Here is a 22,204-nt window from a genome sequence, read left to right on the forward strand (position 1 = left end):
CTAGCATCTTGGCCATTCATTTCAACCTGCCTTCAGAAGATCGTCTAAGCTTCATGCTCGGTTGTACGGTGGCACTGTATGAACCATCATGCACAGTTCATCACTGAATAGGTGTGAGACGGATATCATGAGCAGAATTTGGAGTAGCCATTTAGAAAGGCAAGTCCCTTGTGTGTTTTGTTTCCAAGTTGCTTTGCCAGAATGGCTCCCGCTTTACAAAATGGGCAATCATCATTTCAGCAGGAGGGTTTTCAAAGAGACCTTTGTTTACAGTTATGATCATAATGCTGTATTCAGCTGACTCATGGGGTTCACCTTTGTATGTTATAGTTTTAATAGATGCATCTTAATTTTACAAGACCTAGGTGGCATACCTGCTAAAAACTGTGATATCTGAAGTGCTTACTTCAGCCTTCCCAACCTTGTGCTCCCCAGATGTTTTGGACCATAACGCTCAGCATTCCTGACCACTGGCCATCCCCAAACATCTGGAGGGCACCAGGGTAGAGAATGCTGGTAATACACTATCTAAAATGTATTTAACTGTTTTTCTTTAATGTATCAGCTATGATTCCAGGAAAACCTGCCCAAAGTGATACACAATAAAAGCAGAACTATTAACATTCAATAAAATCATAGCTCAATTACTGATTTTTCAAAGAAACTGCCTTCCTACAAACAGATCAGGAAGGACTCTGGTGGATGTCATTAGAGAAGGAATTTCAGAGAATTGGAGCCATGACAGAAAACCTCATCGCCATCAGTAGAACATTTTGTAGTCTGGGCAAAAACCAAAAACTTCCAGTGCAGATCTTAGGAAACTATGGAGTTCATATGAATGAAGGCCCTCTTGAAGATAAGCTGAGCCCTCTCCATTTAGGCAGTTTTAACCTTATCAACACCCTGGAAAGAATTCTGTAGTTCCCATCAGTATGCTTATAGAGGTGCATATGAAACTGTTCTAAAATACCTATTCTTCCAGCGTTATAGTTTAAGCGACACATAAAATAGATCTCCAATATAAAATAATGAATATTGGAATATAGGAAGTAGCCCTCCTGAAAGTAAAGCTTACTTGGTTGGAGCCAGATGCAGTTATACTTAGAAAAGACCTATTGAAATCAATGAGACTTCCTTAGTCATGCCTAACTTCAGTCCCCTTGATTTCAGTGGGCCTACTCCAAGTATGACTATGTCTGGATCCAACCTTCCTCTGGTGAAAGCTCTTCCTTATCCTTCAAGCCTAAGGAGGGAGCAAGTGAATACCCTACACACACTGGAGCACTTGAGTGGTTGCTCAGATTTCAGTTTCACATGGTGATGGGACACGTTTTAGGGTAATTCCTAAAGCCAAGCTGCAGAGTGACCAACCTGTCAGTCAACATGGGTGTTTACTTATTTTTTGAATGCTTTGGCAGATATTCAGGCAATGATCCACTGTGCCCCCATTCAAGATTATACTGGATGTGATAGGATGAAAACTGATGTCATTATGTCACAGCATTCACTTGACTGGTTTTTCACCACTGAAATATCCTACACCAGTCCACAGACGGAATTTATTAAGAACTGGTTGTGTGAACCTGTACTTTCATGACCTTCTCTTATCTGTTATTGTAGCATTTTATTAGAAATCAGAGAGAGAGAGAGGGAGAGATCATCGACATACAGTATTAAAAAGTGCATTTTATTTGCAGTTATCCAGGTATCCAAGCACAGAAGTGTCCACCATGTCTCCATAAAAAGTCACAAATCACTCGATGGCAACAGGATACCCTAAACCATCCATAAAGGGGCACAAAGGCAGGAATGGGGAAGGGAGATGTTAAAAGCAGAAGCTGATTCTTTTTTAAAGGAGGAAAAAAGGCAGTTCTGGTTCACCATCAGGCCTTGAGCAAAAGGATCTTCGGACCACCCCTTCTGGGAAAGGGAAGGAAGGCTGGCGTTGCTGTGCATCATCGCTCATGTTTCGTGTGTGAGTCGCTGCATTCCACCATCACTCCGTTTCCATTTCGCATCAGATCCTTTCTGCTCCAGTCCCTCTCTGTGTAAAATTCAGCTAACACTGGGCAGTGGCTCGATGCCACTCCACCCCATGACCAGTTATCAGGGATCCAGGGGTTCGTAAGGCCCTCTCTCACAACTGCCCAGTGACCTATGTGGACAAAGGTTCACAGAGGAGAAAGAGGAGCATGAATGTTTGGGAGGGAGACAGCTACCAATGACACAAAAGAAAGCATTCGGCTTTTAAATGGTAGCCTTTGAGTGGCTCGTCTAGAGGCATCTGACGCGGCAGTGCCCTGGAAGCTAAGTGGGTGTGCACCTAACCAGTGTCGGGGAGCACCCCCAGGAGAGCCATGTGTGGTGGGTTGGTTGCTGAGCAGAAAATGTGGACTTCACAGAGTTTCTAATTGCACAGAGACCTGTGTAGTTTAACTTAACCAGCAGTTTTATAGTTAAGAAAGCAGGCCTTTAACACAGGCTGGTAATTCACAGCCTGCCTTGAAGCTGTTTATGCCAGCTAAATTATGTCATCCTGAAGGAAGAGATAAGGGTGAATTGCCTTGATTCTCACAGAAAGGTTGGGAGACTCCCCCACCCAAAAGGCACTTAGATTCCTAAGCTAAATGTTTCGAGAACATTTTGGGTAAGAGAGAAGCCCCCTTCTCTTGTGTGTATGTTAGCCTGTTGGTGTGAGAGAGGAGGGGAGAGGTGTTGCTCATGGACTAGAAAGAGGCATCTAGCAGAGAAGCATATAAGATCCAGCTTGCTGGGCCCTTTGGTCTCACTCTAAGGAGGAACATGCATGCTACCAGCCTAGAGAAACATGTGGCCCTGAGGAACGGCCTTTCGTCTAACGTGCGGACCCCGACAGACACCCAGCTATGAGAGGTTGATTAGCTGGAGGGAGGTGTGAACTTTGTGTGTGTGTGTGTGTGTGTGTGTATGCAAAAGATGTGCAAAAGATGACAGTTCAGTGATAAAAAATGGATGCATCCTGCATCCATTTTTTAATCAATAAACTCATCTTTTGCACAATTGGCTTGTTTCATCTTGATAACCAAAAGATTCTGATTGATGACTGGGAACTGACAGGGTCAGGACTGGGAACTGACAGATCAATACACCATGGGGTTGGATCCAGGTGTAAACTGGATTAACTACGCTGGCGGAAGTGGACTTCCCTGCCCCCTCCTTCCCATAGCAGCCCCTCCAGCCCCCTGAAAATGCTACACAGAGAGCCCAGAGATAGCTGAATGGTGTGAGCTGTGGTGTGTGTCGGGGAGGGGGATCCTCAAAGATCAGGCAGAGGCGATCTCATCTGAACTCGGAAGCTAAGCAGGGTCAGCCCTGGTTAGTACTTGGATGAGAGACCACCTGGGAATCAGGCTTCCTGCACTGAGCAGGGGGTTGGACTCGATGGTCTTGTAGGCCCCTTCCAACTCTATGATTCTACGACCTTCTGCAAGCGGAGCCCTGCCTCATGTGGAAGGTCCCTTCCTCTTGTGGAAGGCAGATCCTGGATCCAACCCATGAAAAAATGCTCATTTGTTCGAAAGAAGAATATGATGTAAATAACAGGAAATCAAAGAAACAGACATGTGAGTTTATCATTTCATGGCCATTGGCTGGGCTACTGAAACCTTCTCCTGGGCAACTACTACATTTCTACGCTCTCTTAGGGTGCAATCCTAATGGGATAGTCAGCAGCCCTCAAACTCAGAGGCTGCCAACTATCCAAGGCATGGCAGATGGGGAATGGAGGGGATCCCCTCCTCTGTGCTCCAGCCGCCCTGCATTTGTGGCTAGATGCACGTTTTCATGCATCTAGTCACAGCTTTGGGAAGGGGGAGGGAAGGGGCCCTGAGACCTGATAGGAAGCCGTCTAAAGCGGCTTCTGAGGTCTCCTCCCCTCCCCGCCCCCAGGACAGCCCCCTTTTCACCCTCTCCACGCTCTGTTTACAAGGGCAGAGAAAGTGATGGTGTGGGAAGAACTGCACCGGCTACAAGGGAGTGGGGAGCGCGGTTTCTGGAAAGTGAGGTCGAACAACCTCGGTTTCCAAAAACCGAAAAATGCTGTGGCCATCTAGACAGTGCCTAGTGGCCATAGGATTGCTCACTTAAAAACTAAGCTGCTAGTTCTTATGGAAGTGAAGAAAGCCTTGAAAAAAGTAAACTTGTAAAGGGGGAGGTGTGCATCTCGAAACACCTGGGGATATGTGGCAGACAGGCTCTGAGGAGCTGAGACTGGCTGCAGGCAGGTCCCTGCTGAACATCCACAGTATGTTTGAAGGCACATATCTCCTTTCTATATGTTTACCGCAGCAAACACAGATCAAACTCTGGTAAGCAAGCAGGCACCGTAAACATGACTACTGTATAAAGTGTCCAAATAGACTAGGAGAAGTTGGCCCGAAATGTGCAAGGCTGCTGTAATTCCACTCAACAAGCAACAGACACATTGCAGGAGATACCTCACTGTTGTTGCTTCCGAAGCTGTTTATTGTCATAACCATTACACAACAATTGAAGCGTGATATTGTGAATTTTCACCTCCCTCAAGAAATTAAACCTTACCAGTGAAAACCTTCTTCAAGCTACGGCTGATCCAGATGTTATCCAGGGACTTGGAGCCCTGAGGGTTCTTTGTGCTGATGTTTGTAAATGTGCTGGCAGGGACCAGATGATGGAACTTTTCCTTCCTCAACAGGTCGTGGTCGCTACTGTCTGGGGCTTGACTGAAGTCTCCCAGAATGATCACATCTTTTTCACCTAGGGTTGGGAATAGTGAAAAGACATGTAGGGTTAAGTGATGGCATATGACATAAATGAGGCAACGTCCTCGTTCACAGAAGAGCTTTACTCCTACAACTGCACCACCCAAAGGTCTCTTGATATCTAAAAACAACTCTGCCCATTCTCTCTTGCTGCCCCCTAAACATGAAATACCTTCCGTGAACATGGAGGAGAAGGCTATCAGTGACTACCAGTCCTGATGGCTATACGCTACCTCCAGTATCACAGGCAGCATGTCTATGTACACCAGTTGCTGGGGGATTGGACGGGAGGGTGCTGTTGAACTCACATCCTGCTTGTGGGTGTCCTGTCGACAGCTGGTTGGCCACTCTGTGGACAGGATGCTGGACTGGATGGACCCTAAGTCTGATCCAAAATGGCCCTTCTTACGTTCTTATGTATGTAATGCTACCGTATCATCCATCAAGTCCCTCCTCAAACCATGGCTCTACCATTTCTCCCACAACACCTTTGGCCTTCAGGCTCATTCATAACTGCTGGCACATATAAGTGCATTTGCTCACATTCATCCTCCTTATCCTCCCCAGCCCCCACTGTCTCTCCACAAATTCTGTTGCAGACTTCCCCCACCTAGTGCCCTCCGGATGTGTTGGACTACAACGCCCAGTATCTTCCAGCCAGCATGGCTGGTAGGGGGATGCTGGTTGTTGTAGTCCAACACATCTGGAGGACACTAGGTGGGGGAAAAGACTGTTCTACTGTCTTGTCTTTTTAAGCTCCGGGGGTGGGGGGAGGGGGCAGCAATTTCTTCTAATTTGCTTATAAAACTCCATGAAGCATCACACACACTGAGGGTGCTGAATAAATAAAACAAGGTCAACAGTGCTGCTGACAATGCCACCCACTGGGCCCTTCACTTACATAAAACAATAAAATGACTCAGAGGGCTTTTCCCTACGTTATTTAGCACATTGCTGTAGATGATTTGTGTTTCTTTTCCACTTCGATTCTAGGAAGGAAATGCATGAAATTGGCAGAGACCCCCAAGGCTAAAGGGATAATCGCAGAAGGAACAGGCAGGCTAGTGGCGACAGAGGACAGTGAGAAAGCAGCATATAAACCAACCTTCCCCAAACCTGGCCCCCTCCAGCTGTTTTGGATTACAACTTCCAGCATTCTTGCCTACTGGCTATTTTGGCTAGGGATTATGGGAGATGGAAGTCCAAAACATCCTGGTTGGCGAAGGCTGGTATATACAGTAAGAGGAAAATACACTGAGTTGCTCTCTTGACCTTCAGAGGAGGTGGGGGAGAAGCTGAGTAGTCACGTCCTAAGTCCTCCTTGGCACTGGGCTGAGCAGCTGTGAGGTCACAATGCTCAGAAACATTCTAACAGCTGGGCAGAGGAAGGGTCAGCCATGGAATGTTGATCATCAGTGCAGGGGAGTGGAAGGTTGATTAGGCTGGATGAAAACCCCACATCTAGTCTAACCAGCCTCATGGATTATGGACAGTAGGAGGCAAATGTCTGTGCATTTGGTGTGGGGTGAGCGGCCAAGCCTGAATTTCACATACTGATTCCATAACTAGCCAACCTTTTAGAAGAGATCACAGGATGGGAATGAGTTGGGAAACACACTGCCTCTTCCCACTCACAACCATAGAGTTGTCTTCAGGAGGGAGGCAATGCTTCTCCATCCATCCTCATCACAAAGCCCAATTTTTGATTTGGGCATATGCACATAAGAATTTAGTGGGTCTATTTTTTAAATTCTATTTTTCTATATAATCTGTTGACAACCCTCCTTTTTCGCCAAATGTTTTGATTTCTTCTCAGAGCTGATAGGGCTGGCCATCTGTTTGGCAAGAGAGATGCTCACATGACTCAGCTACCAGAGAACTCCAAAGGATATGCTCAGTCATAATGCTCTTCTGACAAAGACCAGAGCCTCAAAATGGATAAATGTCCACAATTTCCATGGTAAGAATCCACAATATTTGAAGTTGTGAACAGCTACAAATGTGTTCTTTTATTTCTTTCATTTCTTTAGCTTTGTTATTGTTGCTGCAATTGTTGCTTAATAGTGTATTTTAAACAGTGACTTAATCTTTTTATATGTAAACCACTTAGATATTTAACATCTAATTTTATTCACACAGTGCAAATGTTGAAGCCATACAAAACCAGGTGACAATATTCTACAGATCATTAATTAACTGTTTTAAGTGGACACTTATTACTTTTTGAGTAGGACTTAAAAAAAATTTGCTGTTGACTCTTAAGACTAGTTATTAAGTTTTTGTTGTTATGCAGGCAGCTAGCCAGCAGGGGGAGCTCATATTCAATAGCAAATCCTCATCGGATTCGGACTTAAAGAGAGTTGTCACCAGTAAACTACTAGAGCTACTTCAACATCACCAATGTCCCACACTGAATGATAGCACTTCTGTATAGAAGCGGGGGAAAACAGCCATGCAAACCTTATTAAGATTTAAGAATGTCTCTGTGTACATGGGATACATATTGTGAAACAGACATGCATGTGATTGCTGCGTGTGATTTTATTTATTTATTACATTTATATCCCATTTTTCTTCCATTGTGGAACTCAAGGTGGCTACATGGGGTTCCCAGGCGGTCTCCCCTCCAAGCACTGACCAGACCCAGACCTGCTTAGCTTCAGCACGGTGGCTGCCTCATGTGCCTTCAGACTATGCCCTGGAATTGTCTTAGACAGAAGTGCTTTCTCTTTTAAACAAATAAACAAACTCCATGCCTTTTGAAGCAGCCCTAAGTATCTTCTAATAACTGATTAAAAAATACCAATCCAAAACTATCCAACTGTAAATGATAACGAAAGACTTGCAATGGGGGACAAGGAGAAATTAATGTTTGGCTAATGACCAGAGTGCAGGACACGGAATCATGGGCTGAAGTTACAGGAAGCCAGATTCCGGCTGAACATCAGGAGAAACTTCCTGACTGTTAGAGCAATACAACAATGGAACCAATGACCTAGGGAGGTGGTGGGCTCTCCCACACTGGAAGTGTTCAAGACGAGGCTGGACAGCCATTTGTCAGGGATGCTCTGACTTGGATTCCTGCACTTAGCAGAGGGTTGGGCTCGGTGGTCTTGTAGGCCCCCTCCAACCCTACTATTCTATGATTCTATGGTCAAAAAACCCAAACAATTTAGGGTCCTCTAAACATCACAAAGATGACCCATTTAGAGTGGAGCCACACAGCAGTTTTGGAAAGGGATGAGCATGCATTCAAGGCACAGTCAACCCCTATGGTCCATGCGCACCCATCATTTCACCTTAGGGTGGTCCCCCTAACCCTGTTCATTCACAGTAAGGATGTATGGATTGTGTAAAACCCATTCCGTATGTGTTTTGCGGATTGTCAGGCACCTTTCATTCTGCATCCACTCAGCGATGGAATCAGATTTTTTTAGTTTCTGAATTTGTGTAAATTCGCATTTGTGCAAATTTGCACTTGCAGAAATGCGCAAATTCCCCCCAGGTGCGCAAATCCCCCCAAATATGCACTTTCACATTTTAGTCTATGGGGGAAATGCACATTTTCGGCTTTTAAATTTTTTTGTGTATTTTTCTAGAACTAAATTTGTGCAACCCCCCAAAGGTTAGAAAAATGGTCCACAAGTCCACGGAATCTCCCCAACATGGGAAAAGCCGGTCCGCTGCAGAACTGGTGGGTTGGATTCATAAAAAGCCTAATTCATTTGGTTCCATTGCTGATTTCTCCAACATCCCCAATTCACAGCACTGCCAATGGCACCTGTATGACCAGCATAGGGGATGCAGGCAGTATGTGTGGAAGTAATCAAGCAATACAAAGCATCTGTTTTTTGCAGGGTACCACTTCAAAAAAAGGGACCCCTTTGTATCAGTCTCACATGGGTGCATCCACTGTTATGCTTTTGCAAGATGGCACCCCTTGGCAGTTCACTACAATGACCAATGATCTAGAGGTTCAATTCTCAAGGTTTGAAGTTCAATTACAAGGTGAATACAGAGCTGCTCAGCACTGCATCAGACCAGCAGCAACTAGGGGCTCCTACCCCAGATGAGGGAGATGTGGTTGCTCTTTCCAGGTCACTGGAGGAAGGCTCCAGTGCCTCTTTCCAGGTCACTGGAGCCTGCAGAGGAGAAATCACAGAAATCACTACGTGACAGTGAGCAAGAGGCTGAAGGTCAGTCAAATAGAGGCGATGAAACCCAGGCCTACAACAAGAAGAAGAGAAGAGTGGTAGTAGTGGGAGACTCCTTGCTGCGTGGGATCGAGACCCAAGTATGTTGCAAAGACTTGTGGACTCACCAGGTATGTTGTTTCCCGGGAGGACGGATTAGAGACGTGACTGAAAGGTTGCCTGCACTCATAAAGCCCATTGACAGGTATCCCTTTCTTCTCATCCATGTGGGAACAAATGATACCGCCAAGAGGAGCTATGAAGAAATCACGTCAGATTTTGAAGCTTTGGGAAGGAAACTCAAGAACTTTGGGGCCCAGATACTTTTCTTATCCATACTTCCAGTAGTTAGAAGAGGGATAGAAAGGGAACGAAAAATACTCTGGGTGAATGACTGGCTACGAAGATGGTGCCGACGAGAGAGATTTGGATTCTGGGACCATGGGCTATACTTCCTGGAAGATGGGCTGTTGGCAAGGGACGGGTTGCACCTCACAAAGGATGGGAAGAATGTGTTTGGCCACAGCACGAAGAACTTCATCAGGAGGGCTTTAAACTGAATCCTACGGGGAAGGGAGATGTAAAGTTGGGGGTAACAATGGACATAGGCTCATGTACTGCAACAGAGAGAACAGCTCTAATAGCGCCCAATAATAGTCTTCAGACACATGTAGGAAGAAAGCCAGACTACGAAGCACATGGTCTTCGATGTCTATATACTAATGCCCAAAGTATGGGAAACAAACAGAACGAACTTGAACTCTTAATACAAGAGGGAAATTATGACTTGATAGGTATAACTGAGACTTGGTGGGATGACTCTCATGACTGGAATACAGCAATTGAAGGATATAACTTGTTCAAAAAGAACAGGAGGAACAGAAAGGGAGGTGGGGTTGCACTGTATGTGAAAAATACATATCTCTGCACAGAAATACAGGAGGATGAGCTTGGTAGCCCCATCGAGAGCATCTGGATCAAAATAAATGGACAAAGAATAAAAGGAACTTGATGGTTGGAGTCTACTACTGGCCACACAATCAAGGAGAAGACGAGGATGACACTTTTGAAAAGCAAATAGCCAATGTTTTAAGGAAGCATGATGTAGTAGTCATGGGGGACTTCAATTTGCCTGATATTTGTTGGGAGACAAATTCTGCAAAACATGGCCCCTCCAGGAAATTCCTGACTTGTCTGGCGGATAACTTCCTCCTACAGAAAGTAGAGGAAGGAACTAGAGGATCGGCTATCCTTGACTTGATTCTAACCAACAGAGATGACTTAGTGGATAAAGTAGCAGTTACAGGAACTCTGGGGGAAAGCGACCATGTTGTACTTGAGTTCTTGGTTCTAAGGGAAGTCAAATGCGAGTGTAGACAAATGCGTATCATGGATTTTAGGAAAGCTGATTTTAATAAACTCAGAACAATGATCAGTAAGGTCCCATGGCAAGCGATGCTAATGAGAAAAGGAGTCCAAGATGGGTAGGAGCTTTTAAAAAAGGAAATTCTCAAGGCACAATTACAAACAATTTCAACAAGAAGAAAAGGTGGAAGACAACAGAAGAAGCCAATGTGGTTTCACAAAAAGCTTAGAGATGTCCTGGAAACAAAAAAGGACACATACAGGAAGTGGAAAGAAGGCCAAGTAACAAAGGAAGAGTACAGGCAGGTAGCACAGAATTGCAGGGATGGCGTCAGGAAGGCTAAAGCTGAGAATGAGCTGAGGTTAGCAAGGGATGCTAAAAACAACAAAAAGGCTTTCTTCAGATACGTTCATAGTAAAAGGCAGAGGAAAGAAATGGTTGTTCAGCTATTAAATAAGGATGGCAAAACGATAACAGATGACAAAGAAAAGGCAGAGGTGCTCCATTCCTACTTTGGCTCAGTCTTCTCCCAAAAGAGGGTCTATGACCCCCCTGGCAAAGGCAAAGTACAGGCTGAAGGGGCAGGATTGCAGCTTGAGATCGATAGGCATATGGTCAAGGAACGCCTCATTACTTTGAATGAGTTCAAATCTCTAGGGCCAGATGAACTGCATCCTAGAGTAATAAAGGAACTGGCAGAAGAACTCTCAGAACCGCTGTCTATTCTCTTTGAGAAATCATGGAGGACGGGGGAAGTGCCAGATGACTGGAGGAGGGCTAATGTTGTCCCTATCTTCAAAAAGGGTAAAAAGGAGGAACATGGGAACTACAGACCAGTCAGTCTGACATCAATCCCTGGGAAAATTCTGGAGCAGATGATAAAGCAATCCATCTGTAAGCACCTTGAAAACAATGCTGTGATTACTCGAAGCCAACATGGATTTGTCAAGAACAAGTCCTGCCAGACGAATCTGATCTCATTTTTTGATCAAGTCACCTCCCTTGTGGACTGTGGGAATGCTGTAGACATAATATACCTCGACTTCAGCAAAGCTTTCGACAAAGTGCCCCATGATATCCTTATGAGCAAACTAGCTCAAAGTGGGTAGATGAAACAACGATCCGGTGGATCCACAGTTGGCTACAGAATCGGACTCAAAGAGTGCTTATCAATGGGACCTTCTCAAACTGGGGAGAGGTAACAAGTGGGGTACCGCAGGGCTCAGTCCTGGGCCCAGTGCTCTTCAACATTTTCATTAATGACTTGGAGGAGGAGGTGCAGGGAATGCTGATCAGATTTGCAGATGACACTCAATTGGTTAGGATAGCGAATACTTTGGAAGACAGAAAGAAAATTCAAAGTGATCTTGATAGACTGGAGCGCTGGGCAGAAAACAACAGAATGACATTTAATAGGGATAAATGCCAAGTTCTGCACCTAGGAAAAAGAAACCAAATGCACAGTTACAAGATGGGGGATATGTGACTCAACAACACTACAAGCGAGAAGGATCTTGGAATTGTTGTCGATCACAAGCTGAATATGAGCCAACAATGTGATGTGGCTGCAAAAAAGGCAAATGCTCTTTTGGGCTGCATTCATAGAAGCATAGCTTCCAAATCCCGGGAAGTACTAGTTCCCCTCTTCTCAGCACTGCTTAGGCCTCATCTGGACTACTGTGTCCAGTTCTGGGCACCACACTTTAAGAAGGATGCAGACAAACTGGAGAGGGTTCAAAGGAGGGCAACAAAGATGATCAGGGGACTGGAAACAAAGCCCTATGAAGAGAGACTGAAAGAACTGGGCATGTTTAACCTTGAGAAGAGAAGACTGAGGGGAGATAGGCTAGCGCTCTTCAAGTACTTGAAAGGCTGGCACAGAGAGGAAGGCCAGGATCTCTTCTCCATCATCCCAGAGTGCAGGACACGGAATCATGGGCTCAAGTTACAGGAAGCCAGATTCCGGCTGAACATCAGGAGAAACTCCCTGACTGTTAGAGCAATACGACAATGGAACCAATTCCCTAGGGAGGTGGTGGGCTCTGCCACACTGGAGGCATTCAAGACGAGGCTGGACAGCCATCTGTCAGGGATGCTCTGACTTGGATTCCTGCATTGAGCAGGCGGTTGGACTCGATGGCCTTGTAGGCCCCTTCCAACCCTACTATTCCATGATTCTATGACTGGATGGGCTTAGCTCCATATTATTTGGCTGGTTCCTGATGCAACTGGGCTGACACTTTGTAAGGGTCAACGTAACCCCTTCTCTAGTATACCTAACCGGTAGAAGGAGGGTTATCAGCATGGTACATAACTATGTGTTCTGCCCCAGCCACATGGGTGGAAGACATAGACCAGGGGTTCATAACCTCAGGCTCGGGGGCCAAATCCGGCCCTCTGGGGTTCCCCAGAAAGTCCTGCCCCTTTCCTTGAGTCCACCCATTTCCTCCGACCACTGATCATTTGGTGGTTTCCCAGCTTACGTGAAGTTTTCCCCCCCATTCTAAAAGGTTGAAGTGCCTCCCCTAAGGCTCAGTAAGAGCTCGAAGCTACAACATGCTGGCAATTTGGCATTTTTGGCCATGCCCCTTTTGCCTGCAGCCCTGCCCACCACTGGAGTACGGCCTCCGAAAGCTTCTCTGAAATGGAATTCGGCCCTCGGGCTGAAAGAAGTTCAGCCCCGCTGAGGGAGACGTCAGCCCAAATGGGGTAGATGCAAGATGACGGTGGGAGCACACCACACCGCCCCAGCAATGTGTCAGCAGGTGTGAGACCTTGAGATTGCAGAGTCAGAGAGGGTGAGGGGACTTCAGGAGGCCAGGTAAGTCTGTTGGCACTGCAGGGAAGTTGCCCTCGGAGTGCCGCTTTACATTTACTAAGGGGTAAATTCCACTGAAGTGAGTGAGATGTCTTCCTTAGAAAATATACTTAGGATCAGATGGCCCATGTCACAGACTGTTGCTGAGAACGGCTTCAGTTTAACTGAAAAGGCAATGCTATTTTCAACTTCATTTGAACGATAAAGAAATCAACACTTGCCTAATGGGAGGAGAGAAGAATCACTCTGGAAGCTGTTTTCTAACTTTAAAATACATGTTAAAAAGGGGGCGGAGGGGAGTGCTAGTTAACTGTTGGCACAGCATGCTTGGCTTTAACTCCAGTAGCTGCAGTCCTTCAAAGGAGTGCTGTGTTGAAATCAGGTCTGTATAGCTGCCTATAATTTTTTTAAAAAATACACACCAAAGATAGGTCAATCCTAACTGATGCTTTGCAACAACAACAACAACAACAACAAAAGATCAAGACACGACGCATGTTTGTGAGGTATCCTCTTTGTGAACCTCTTTTGAAACTGGAGATGGGTGTCGATTCAGAATGTTTTTAAGCTGCTGACCTTGAAAAACTGAGCTAAGTCATCCCACATTTTTAGGCTTTGTTAAACAGCAAACAAAGGGTGAGTTGCTCCGATTCCCCAACAGAGGCCCCACAATGATATTAATGATGGCGAAATCACAATGGCTTTACAGGAATCTAGCTGAATCTAACCCCTAAGGGCCAGAAGAAGGGCTAAGATTAGAAATGGAGGAAACTGATTCAAGGCTCTAGCAAACAACATGCAACATCAGCAGGGTCAGATGTCTAGACAACCCATCCAATCTAACACCAGATTCCTATCGTCTATGGTAGCCTTCCCCAATGTGGTGCCTTCCAAATGTTTTAGACTACAACTCCCAGCATTCCTAACCATTGAGGCTGATGGGAGCTGGAAGTCCAAAACATCTGGAGGGCACCAGGTCGGGGAAGACTGATCTGTGGCATTTCAATTACCCTTAGAAACTTTAGTGTGATGCACAGCACATTGTTTTAAAAATATGCACGAGCTGGTTTGGCAGTGCCACCCTTTCTAGCTGGCTCCCCTTTCCTGGGTAGTCTGCACAGTGCCCCCCGCTCCACATTTCTTGCTCTCCCTCCCTCCACAGCAGTCATTGAACCGTGTGGGATCCCTCAGCCCGATCTGGTACTGCATGTTTAAGTATTTCTTGTGTGCATTATGATCCTAACCACTCGACATTGGAGGTCTATTTCCCAACATTTCTGGTAGCGCATGTTAAATGGTGTTTAGGGCCATGGATGCACAACTGAACATTCCAGCTGATGGCTTCCCTGCATCTCATCCCCTCCAGTGCAGTTGGGAGACCCCGGAGGGCATCTTGTTAAGCATGCACGCTCAGTGGAATAGTTTTGTGGAAGTCAATGATGCCTAAGTCAACTCAGGTCTTAGGATAGAGGTGTACAAAATGATGCATGGTGTGGAGAAAGCGAATAAGGAGACATTTTTCTCCCTCTCTCACAATACTAGAACCTGGGCCATCCCATGAAGCTGATTGGTGGGAGATTCAGGTCAGATAAAAGGAAGTCCTTCCTCACACCGCGCATAGTTAACCTATGGAATTCGCTACCACAAGATGTAGTGATGGCCACCAATTTGGATGGCTTTAAAAGGAGATTGGAAAAATTCATGGAGGAGAAGGCTATCAGTGGCCACTAGTCCTGATAGCTACATGCTACCTCCAGTATGCCTACAGTACGTACACCAGTTGCAAGGAAACCTGTGTAGTAGGGTGCTATTGCGCTCAGGCCTTACTTGTGGCCTTCCTACAGTTGGTTGGCCACTGTGTGAACAGAATGCTGGTCTAGATGGACCTCGGTTTAATCCAGAACAGCTATTCTTATATTAAAATACATGCTAAAACCTCGTGATGTTAGATCATCTTCAGGGGCCTTTCTCCAGGAGTCCCTGCCAAAAGAGGTAAGGAAGGCGGCTACCAGGAAAAGATATTTTCTGTTGTGGCACCCTGGTTGTATAACACACTCCCTAGAAAGGTTCACCTGGCACCTACGTTGTACTCTTTCTGGCGCCAGGTGAGGAGCTTTTTATTTTCCCAGTATTTTAGCATTCCAGTTTTTTAGCTCAGCTGTCTTAAATCTGCTGTTGCATTATAAATATCTGCACTGTTGCTAGGTTTCACTCTAGTTATATTTTTATTCTGTAGTTTTAATCTACTATATTTGATATTGTATTTTTTGTTGTATTCTTGTGGTTTTAATTTTGTGAACCATCCAGAGAGCTTTGGCTATGTGCGGTATAAAAATGAGACAAATGAATAAATATCCTTATTTATACTGCTGGACATGCAGAATCCAGTTTCTTGTGTGCATTATGAGTCTAACCATTCAATATTAGAGGTCTATTTCCAAACATTTCTGGTAGCACATCTAGAGACAATATGCCACTAAAAAACCAGCACCATAGCATGCCACCTTTAAACATGCTACTGGAAACACACGGCTACAGGTGGGCATTGCATGCATAATAGGGAGCACCATAAGGCACAGGAAGCAGACTCTGACATCCCGAAGCGCCCTTAAACTAATTTAAAATCAAGAGCAATGTATATTTCATACATTGGCAGTGGTGGACTGTGCCCTACAGAGGCCCTGCTCAATGTATGCAAAATGACAATGAGCTCCATGCCCCAATGCATCCCTGCAGGTAGGCTTTGAAAACTATGCACAAAACTATGCACAAACACAAATAGTTCTCAGTGGCACACAGACACCACAACCATAGAAGTACATGGACTTCATGGACACTGTCAGGGTTCCCCTTATGACCTGGACCCCCTGAGCAACTCCTTAAGGATCTCTTGCCTCCTTATTTTCCCCTTTCCAATAGTGGTGAGTTTTAAGCTGTAGGAGTGGGGTGATTGACACTCTAGACACAGGGTTTAACCACAACAGTTTACTGGTGAATTAAAGCAAGCAAATCACAACTAAAGGTATTTACACAATATTGCTGAGTGGTACAAAAGGCGTTAAGAGAAAATAAAAGTTGCAAAATACAAGTTCCTTTACTCTAGCTGTACTTAGACTTCTCCATGCTGCTTTTTCCTGCTTTCTCCTCAGGCTCTGGTCTCCCCGACTTTGCTCTTACTGGCTCTTTCACTCTCTCTCTATACCCTCCTCCCACAAAACTGAAAGTACCATTCCAAACCTGAAGAAATGAAACTTAACTGGGGAAATGAAACTACTCCTCTCAAGGATACCCCCTTCCAACAAAAAACGCAGGCTTCTGAGCCTGACCTTTTCCCCCTTTGCTTCTGTAGGCCTCAAACCTTCACAGACACACAAACACTTACATTCTCTCTCTCTCGCACACGCACACACAAACTTAATTCATCTCTTTATTCCAAAACCCAGTGACTTAGAGCCCCCTTGTTGTCCCAAGACTCCTAGGCCTAGCATAGCCTCTCTCCCATTGCCTGAAGAGCCCAGGTATGTTGGAGAAATAAGCACTTCCAGTTGCCATGTGACATTAGGGCTACTACACTTAGGGTGCAATCCTATGCACACTTAGACAGAAAAAAGACCTACAACTCTTCACATTCCCCACCAGTGCTGGGAACTGTAGGATCTTTTCTGTGTAAACATGCATGGGATTGCACTCTTAATCAATTAATAAATTGGACTGAATAAATTTTTGATAAAGGTGAAAAAGTGTTCGGCAGATGTAATTTTTTAAAAAATTGTTTTATAAATGCAGTTATAAAAACTGCAAGCATCATCTTAAAAGAGGCATTCCCTCCTGAGTAAAAGACAAGAGGGAATGCCTCTTCTAAGAAGATGGCTGCAGGGACAAATGCAGGCATCATCATCTAAGTACACTTTTAAAAACAGGTGTGGGGAACCAATGGTGCCCGCAGCCATTGTCAATATTCAAAGCTGCAGTGCCTGCCCACTGCGGCTTGAATATTCACAATGGCTAATGGCACATGCTGCAACCCACCGTGGCTTAAATAAACCATGGTGGGCTATGGGAAACCAGGCCAATGTGTAAAACTGCTGAGCACTGATGTAGGAGTTAAAAATTAAATGGACGAAGAGTCTCATTCCGTAGTTTTCAATCTTTTTGACTGATACTGTAAAAAAAGCGGCCTTACCTTTTAGTGTTTCCTGCAGAGTCTGTGCAAAGGCTGCTAATTTGTGGCTATTATGATTCTTCACAGCATTTTCTCCCGCTGAGGGCAAAGGGGCCAGATGAAGGTTAACCAGCGTTAGGTCGTTCATTCCAACCTAGGCAGGTGCCAACAGTGTTAACCAAGACAGAGTCAGATGCTCATAAGGGCATACGGTTTTCAAGGAACTGCTCATAACAGCCCTCCCCAACCTGCAGATGTCTCAGACTACCACTCCCATCATCCCCAGAGTACATGGTTGGGTGCTGCCTGGGGTGATGGGAGTTGTAGTCCGGCACATCTGCAGAAGCTTGGTTGGGTAAGGCCAGCTCACAACATGTCAGCACTGTAAAAACCTGTCACACTCCACCCCACCCCACCCATCATAACAAGATGCCCTTCAGGGTCTCCCAACTGCCCTAGTGGGAGCCATCATCTGGGATGCAAGAGCTGGGGGTAGGTCCACTGTTTGCTTTTGCTGCCGTGGCCCTAAACACTATTTAATAGTACCTTATCGGGCTGCAGGGATCCCACAGGGTTCAATGACTATTGTGGAGGATGGAGGTTCTCATTACATAGGGTCACTACAATGACCCTGGCAGGATTTTGGGGAGCCACAGGGCTCCGCATCCAGTTCCATGAGAGCTCCCCTTCATGAGAAGTCACGACATACTGGATGCAAACACTCTCTCTAGGAAGTGCCTGTGAATAGGCCAGGCCTATTCGCTCAAAACAAATCCCAGCAGTGCCACCAAACAAGCCAGTGCAGTGTCATGCTGAGACGTGGATTAAGACCGGAGAGACCTGAATTCAAATCCCTTCTCAGCCATGAATCTTACTGGGTGACCTTGGGCCAGGCACTAGCTCTCAGCCTGCCTGCCTCACAGGGTTCTTATGAGGATAAAACGGCGCTGGGGAGGCAACTGTGTATGATGCCTCGCCTCAACTGGAGGAAAGGCGGGATGATGTGCGAAACAATGGCACTTAGGCCAACCTTCAAACACGGCTCCCTTAATGCAAACTCCCTCTTGTTGTTCACAAATACCCTCGGTAGCTGCCGTCAAGATGTTGCATTCGTGTTAACTGCTGAAAGTAACTGCCAAAAGGTTTTATTGTTTTCAATTTTTGAGCCTCCTTGATGGCTTTTTAGCAGATAAGGCGGCATATGAATGTTAATAACAGCAATAACAATAGACCTTAGACCCGTTTGTACCTATGCAGTGGAGGATGGTGGCTCTGATGTCAGTGGGGAGGTGAATTCGCTCCGGGTTTCAGTCAGAACCAGTCAGAACTCTAAAGGAGCTATCCAAGCACGTTGGATAGCTCCTTTAGAGTTCTGACTGAAACCCGGAGTGGATTCACCGCCCCACTGATATCAAAACCACCAGCCTCCACTGTACATATAGGAAATATATCGCTATCAAATATTATCAGGATATACCTGATAGCAAGCTAAATGCTACACTGCCCAGCTATTTCAGCTGGCCAGTAAAACATGAAAGAACTCTTGTTAACAGTGAAAACATATCTGCGCTTTTTCACCTCCAACAATTTCTCGAATTCCTCACATGGGAAAGGCAAGCCTCTCTTCTTGAGCACCATTACCTTGAAGTGTGCAACATAAAGGTCAGGATACGGCTGCCTCCCGTTGCCATTGGTGTGTGCATTTTCATGGGAAGAGGCATCCTTCAGCTCAATCCCTGCAGTCGTGTCCCACAAGAAGCCAGAGTATTCCGCACACTGGGAGGCAAGAAGGAAAAGCAAGCTAAGAAAGACCGTTTGCCTTTCCAAAATGACAAATTCAAGTCCCACAGATTGCAGTGGGTCAACAAGTCCAAAACAAGTCTGAATCCAGCCCCTAGGGATCCACTCACAGGGCTGGTTCATATGATCAGAGGCCGGCAGCATGGCTCAAATAAGCCACGGTGGCTTGTGGCGTGTGCCGGCTGCTAATGTGAATATGTAGCTTATCATGTTGTGTGAACCCGGGCAGGTGGCAAGTTACCATGGTTAACATGCAGAGCCGGCCCAAGACATTTTGCTACCTGAGGCGAAGGCAAGATGCCCCCCCCTTCCATTCCATGTACAATGGCTGATTGGACTGGCAGTTGAATCTTTCCTCAACACCGGTGATGGGATGGCATACTCTACCACAGGCTAGCTTAGGGGCAGGTCACGTGGCCCACAACTCTCTCCTCCAACACTTTGCTGCCACCTCCCAGCATTTGCTGCCTCAGGCGACTGCCTCACCTTGCCTAATGGTAGGGCCAGCCCTGTTAACAAGCCATCCAAGAACCAGCTCACAGTCACACTCTGATATCTCTTCCCTTCATCCAGCAATACACACTCCTTGATTGCAGGCTACCAAAAAAGAGCTGAACTGACAGCAATGTTGCCTGGGGCAATTTATTGGAATCTGTGATTAGGACAGAGCTGAACTGAATTTGTGTGATTGTGTTTATAACTGTAATCAGCTCTGTCATTAAAAAAATGGAATAAATATATGCTTTACAAGCAGTTCCATAAGAATATTGCACATATTCCACAGGGTATCTTTTTACACTCAGATACTTTTTAAAATCAGCATTTTCACATAGTGAATATAAGTACTACCATGAGTCATTGGACAGGTAGTTTCAAAAACTATAAATAAATAAGGGTGCAATCCTACATGTGTTTAGATGTAGGCCTTTTCTCCGTTGAAACATGCATAGGATTACGCCCTAAATATACTGGGTGGGGGTGGGGCAGAATATTACATTCACATATGCATTTTTTCTTTAAAATTCATATAAATAAAACTCTTCACTTTCCTGGCACAAAACATGCTGCAGTTCGACAAAACAGAAGTATTTCCAAAATCAATAATAAGTTCCAGGGAAAAGCCAGTTATGGAAAGTCAGCTCAAAGCAGAAGAAAAATGCAATCATCAACAAACAACAAAATCAAACAAGTGTAATTGTGTCCTTGGCTGGACAAAAATAGAATGTTGCGAAAAGGCCATGATGCTTGAACTGGACTACCTTCTGTGGGTGGCCTGAGGCCTTCTCTGAAACAACTCCTTTCCAGCATCCTCGAGGGCCCCTCCACTTGCGGATGTTTGGCAGAGTCGGCTGGTTCAACTCCATGCAAAACTGAAAAGGAACCCAAAAAAGCAGTGAAATGGCCATCACTCAGGATCATTTGTGGGTTTTAGAACAGGTCTGAAGGAGGCCATTCTTTACCTGACTGGTGTCAAGGGTAGGAATGTTCGGACACTTGCCAAGGGCCCACACCCCAGCAGGGGCCCAGTGAAAAGAGCCCTCTGGAGTTGCTCTTCCTCTTCCCCATTTCAACCTGCCTGTTTACCTGCCTCTCACTCTGGCCCAGACAATGGTGGTGGTGAGGAGGAGGAGGAGCAAGATGCCAGTGCTTACTTGCTCACTGCCTCTCTGCCTGTCAAGCAAGCAAGTGGCATTTGTGGTGAGAACGAGGTGGAGGAGCAACAGCAGCTGGTGACAATGGTGGCGAGGAGGTGAGGTGTCTTGCCCCGGGGTCCTCAAAAACCCGGAGCCGGCACTGACTCTTTGACCCGGTTCGCACATAACGGCAAGCCACCATGGCTGAATTTCCCCGCTGGGCTTGCTGTTCTGCGTTTTAAAAATTCAAGCCATAGCGGGGGTGTGGTGCAGCCTGTTGTTACAAACCCGAGAGGGTGGGTTGTTGGGGTGGTTAACAAGCCACCCAGAACCCAAGGTCTATTTCAGAGTTGCAGGTGGCTTGTTAACCACTCCACCCTTGCCGGGTTAGCAGGTAACAACAAGCTGCAGCGCACCCCTGCTGCAGTCTAAATTTTCAAAATGGTGGCCAGCGCCACGGGGAAATCCACCCAGGGCGGCTTCTCATTATGTGCAAACCAGTCTCAAATGAGAGAGAAGAGGGTCACACACACATGCACACACCCTGGTGAAGTATTTCCAGAGAACTGTCTTGCTCATCCTGCAAGTCTGTTGGGATAGTTGCTTGAGTGTTACCTGCTGCACACCTTAGCCAAGGTGAGCTATGCATCCAGCTTAATCAAAACATAGTTTAGAGCAGCCCTCCCCAACCTGATGCCCTCAAGATGTGTTGGATTACAACTCTCATCAGTCCCATTGGTCATGCTGGCTGGGAATGATGGGAGTTGCTGCCCAATGCATCTGGAGGGTTGAGACAGGCTGGTTTAGGGACCAGATGTTTTGAAGGCCTAACAGGCCACTTATTCTCAAATTGGGTGGCCTTGCACAGGAGTGTACGTTACATGATAGAAGCATTACGGTGCCCTGACGAACATATTAAGTTAAATAACTGAAGGATTTGGTGAGGCCCTGGGCATGCCCCCTTCTAAGCAGGACACCCAGAGAAGGAACCTGTGAGGACACAGAGGATGGCCTCCATGGAGGGTAAACAAGGCATGGTTTGAGAGCACATGATGCAGCAACCTGGCTGAAGCTAAGCTGGTCTGATCTGGTCAGTATTTCAACAGGAGACTACCTGGCGACCCCATGTGACCGCCTCCAGTTCCATGACGGAAGAAAGACAGGATATCAATACCCCAATTAAATTAAATTTAAACATTAAAATTAGGAAGCTCTGCTGCATCCGAGTGTGGGCACTTTGAAGTGTGGGTTGCAAGTATCAAATAATAAAAACCTGCACCAACTCCATACCAAGAAAAAGCTGAGTTCTATGACTTGCATAAGCTACGCAGATTTGCATATATTTGCTTAATTTTCCATAATTCATTCTGCTTTTACTAGTGATGAAGAGGGGCAATGAGCTGTGCAGGGAACTTAAGCCTGCACCCCTGACCACTGGAAATCCTACTGAACA

The 22,204-nt window shown here is 45.8% G+C and overlaps 1 protein-coding gene across 3 annotated transcripts in view; it reads right to left on the reverse strand.

Moving 5' to 3' along the window:
* Positions 1–313: 313 nt before the first annotated feature.
* EEPD1 (endonuclease/exonuclease/phosphatase family domain containing 1) overlaps positions 314–22,204 on the reverse strand; it is an 80,677-nt gene continuing 58,786 nt past the window's right edge. For all 3 annotated transcript variants that reach the window (XM_084857874.1, XM_084857872.1, XM_084857873.1), the window contains exons 4-8: positions 20,377–20,487; positions 18,959–19,093; positions 17,339–17,471; positions 4,579–4,773; positions 314–2,155 (exon numbers count right to left, since the gene is read on the reverse strand). In XM_084857874.1, the coding sequence (XP_084714000.1) occupies positions 1,956–2,155; positions 4,579–4,773; positions 17,339–17,471; positions 18,959–19,093; positions 20,377–20,487 (774 nt within the window). In that variant the 3' untranslated portion in view covers positions 314–1,955. The remainder of the gene's footprint in view (positions 2,156–4,578; positions 4,774–17,338; positions 17,472–18,958; positions 19,094–20,376; positions 20,488–22,204) is intronic.

The sequence above is a fragment of the Heloderma suspectum genome, chromosome 5 (assembly GCF_057233095.1).
Source record: "Heloderma suspectum isolate Gila_16-S chromosome 5, 16-S_ref, whole genome shotgun sequence".
Classification (NCBI taxonomy): domain Eukaryota; kingdom Metazoa; phylum Chordata; class Lepidosauria; order Squamata; family Helodermatidae; genus Heloderma; species Heloderma suspectum.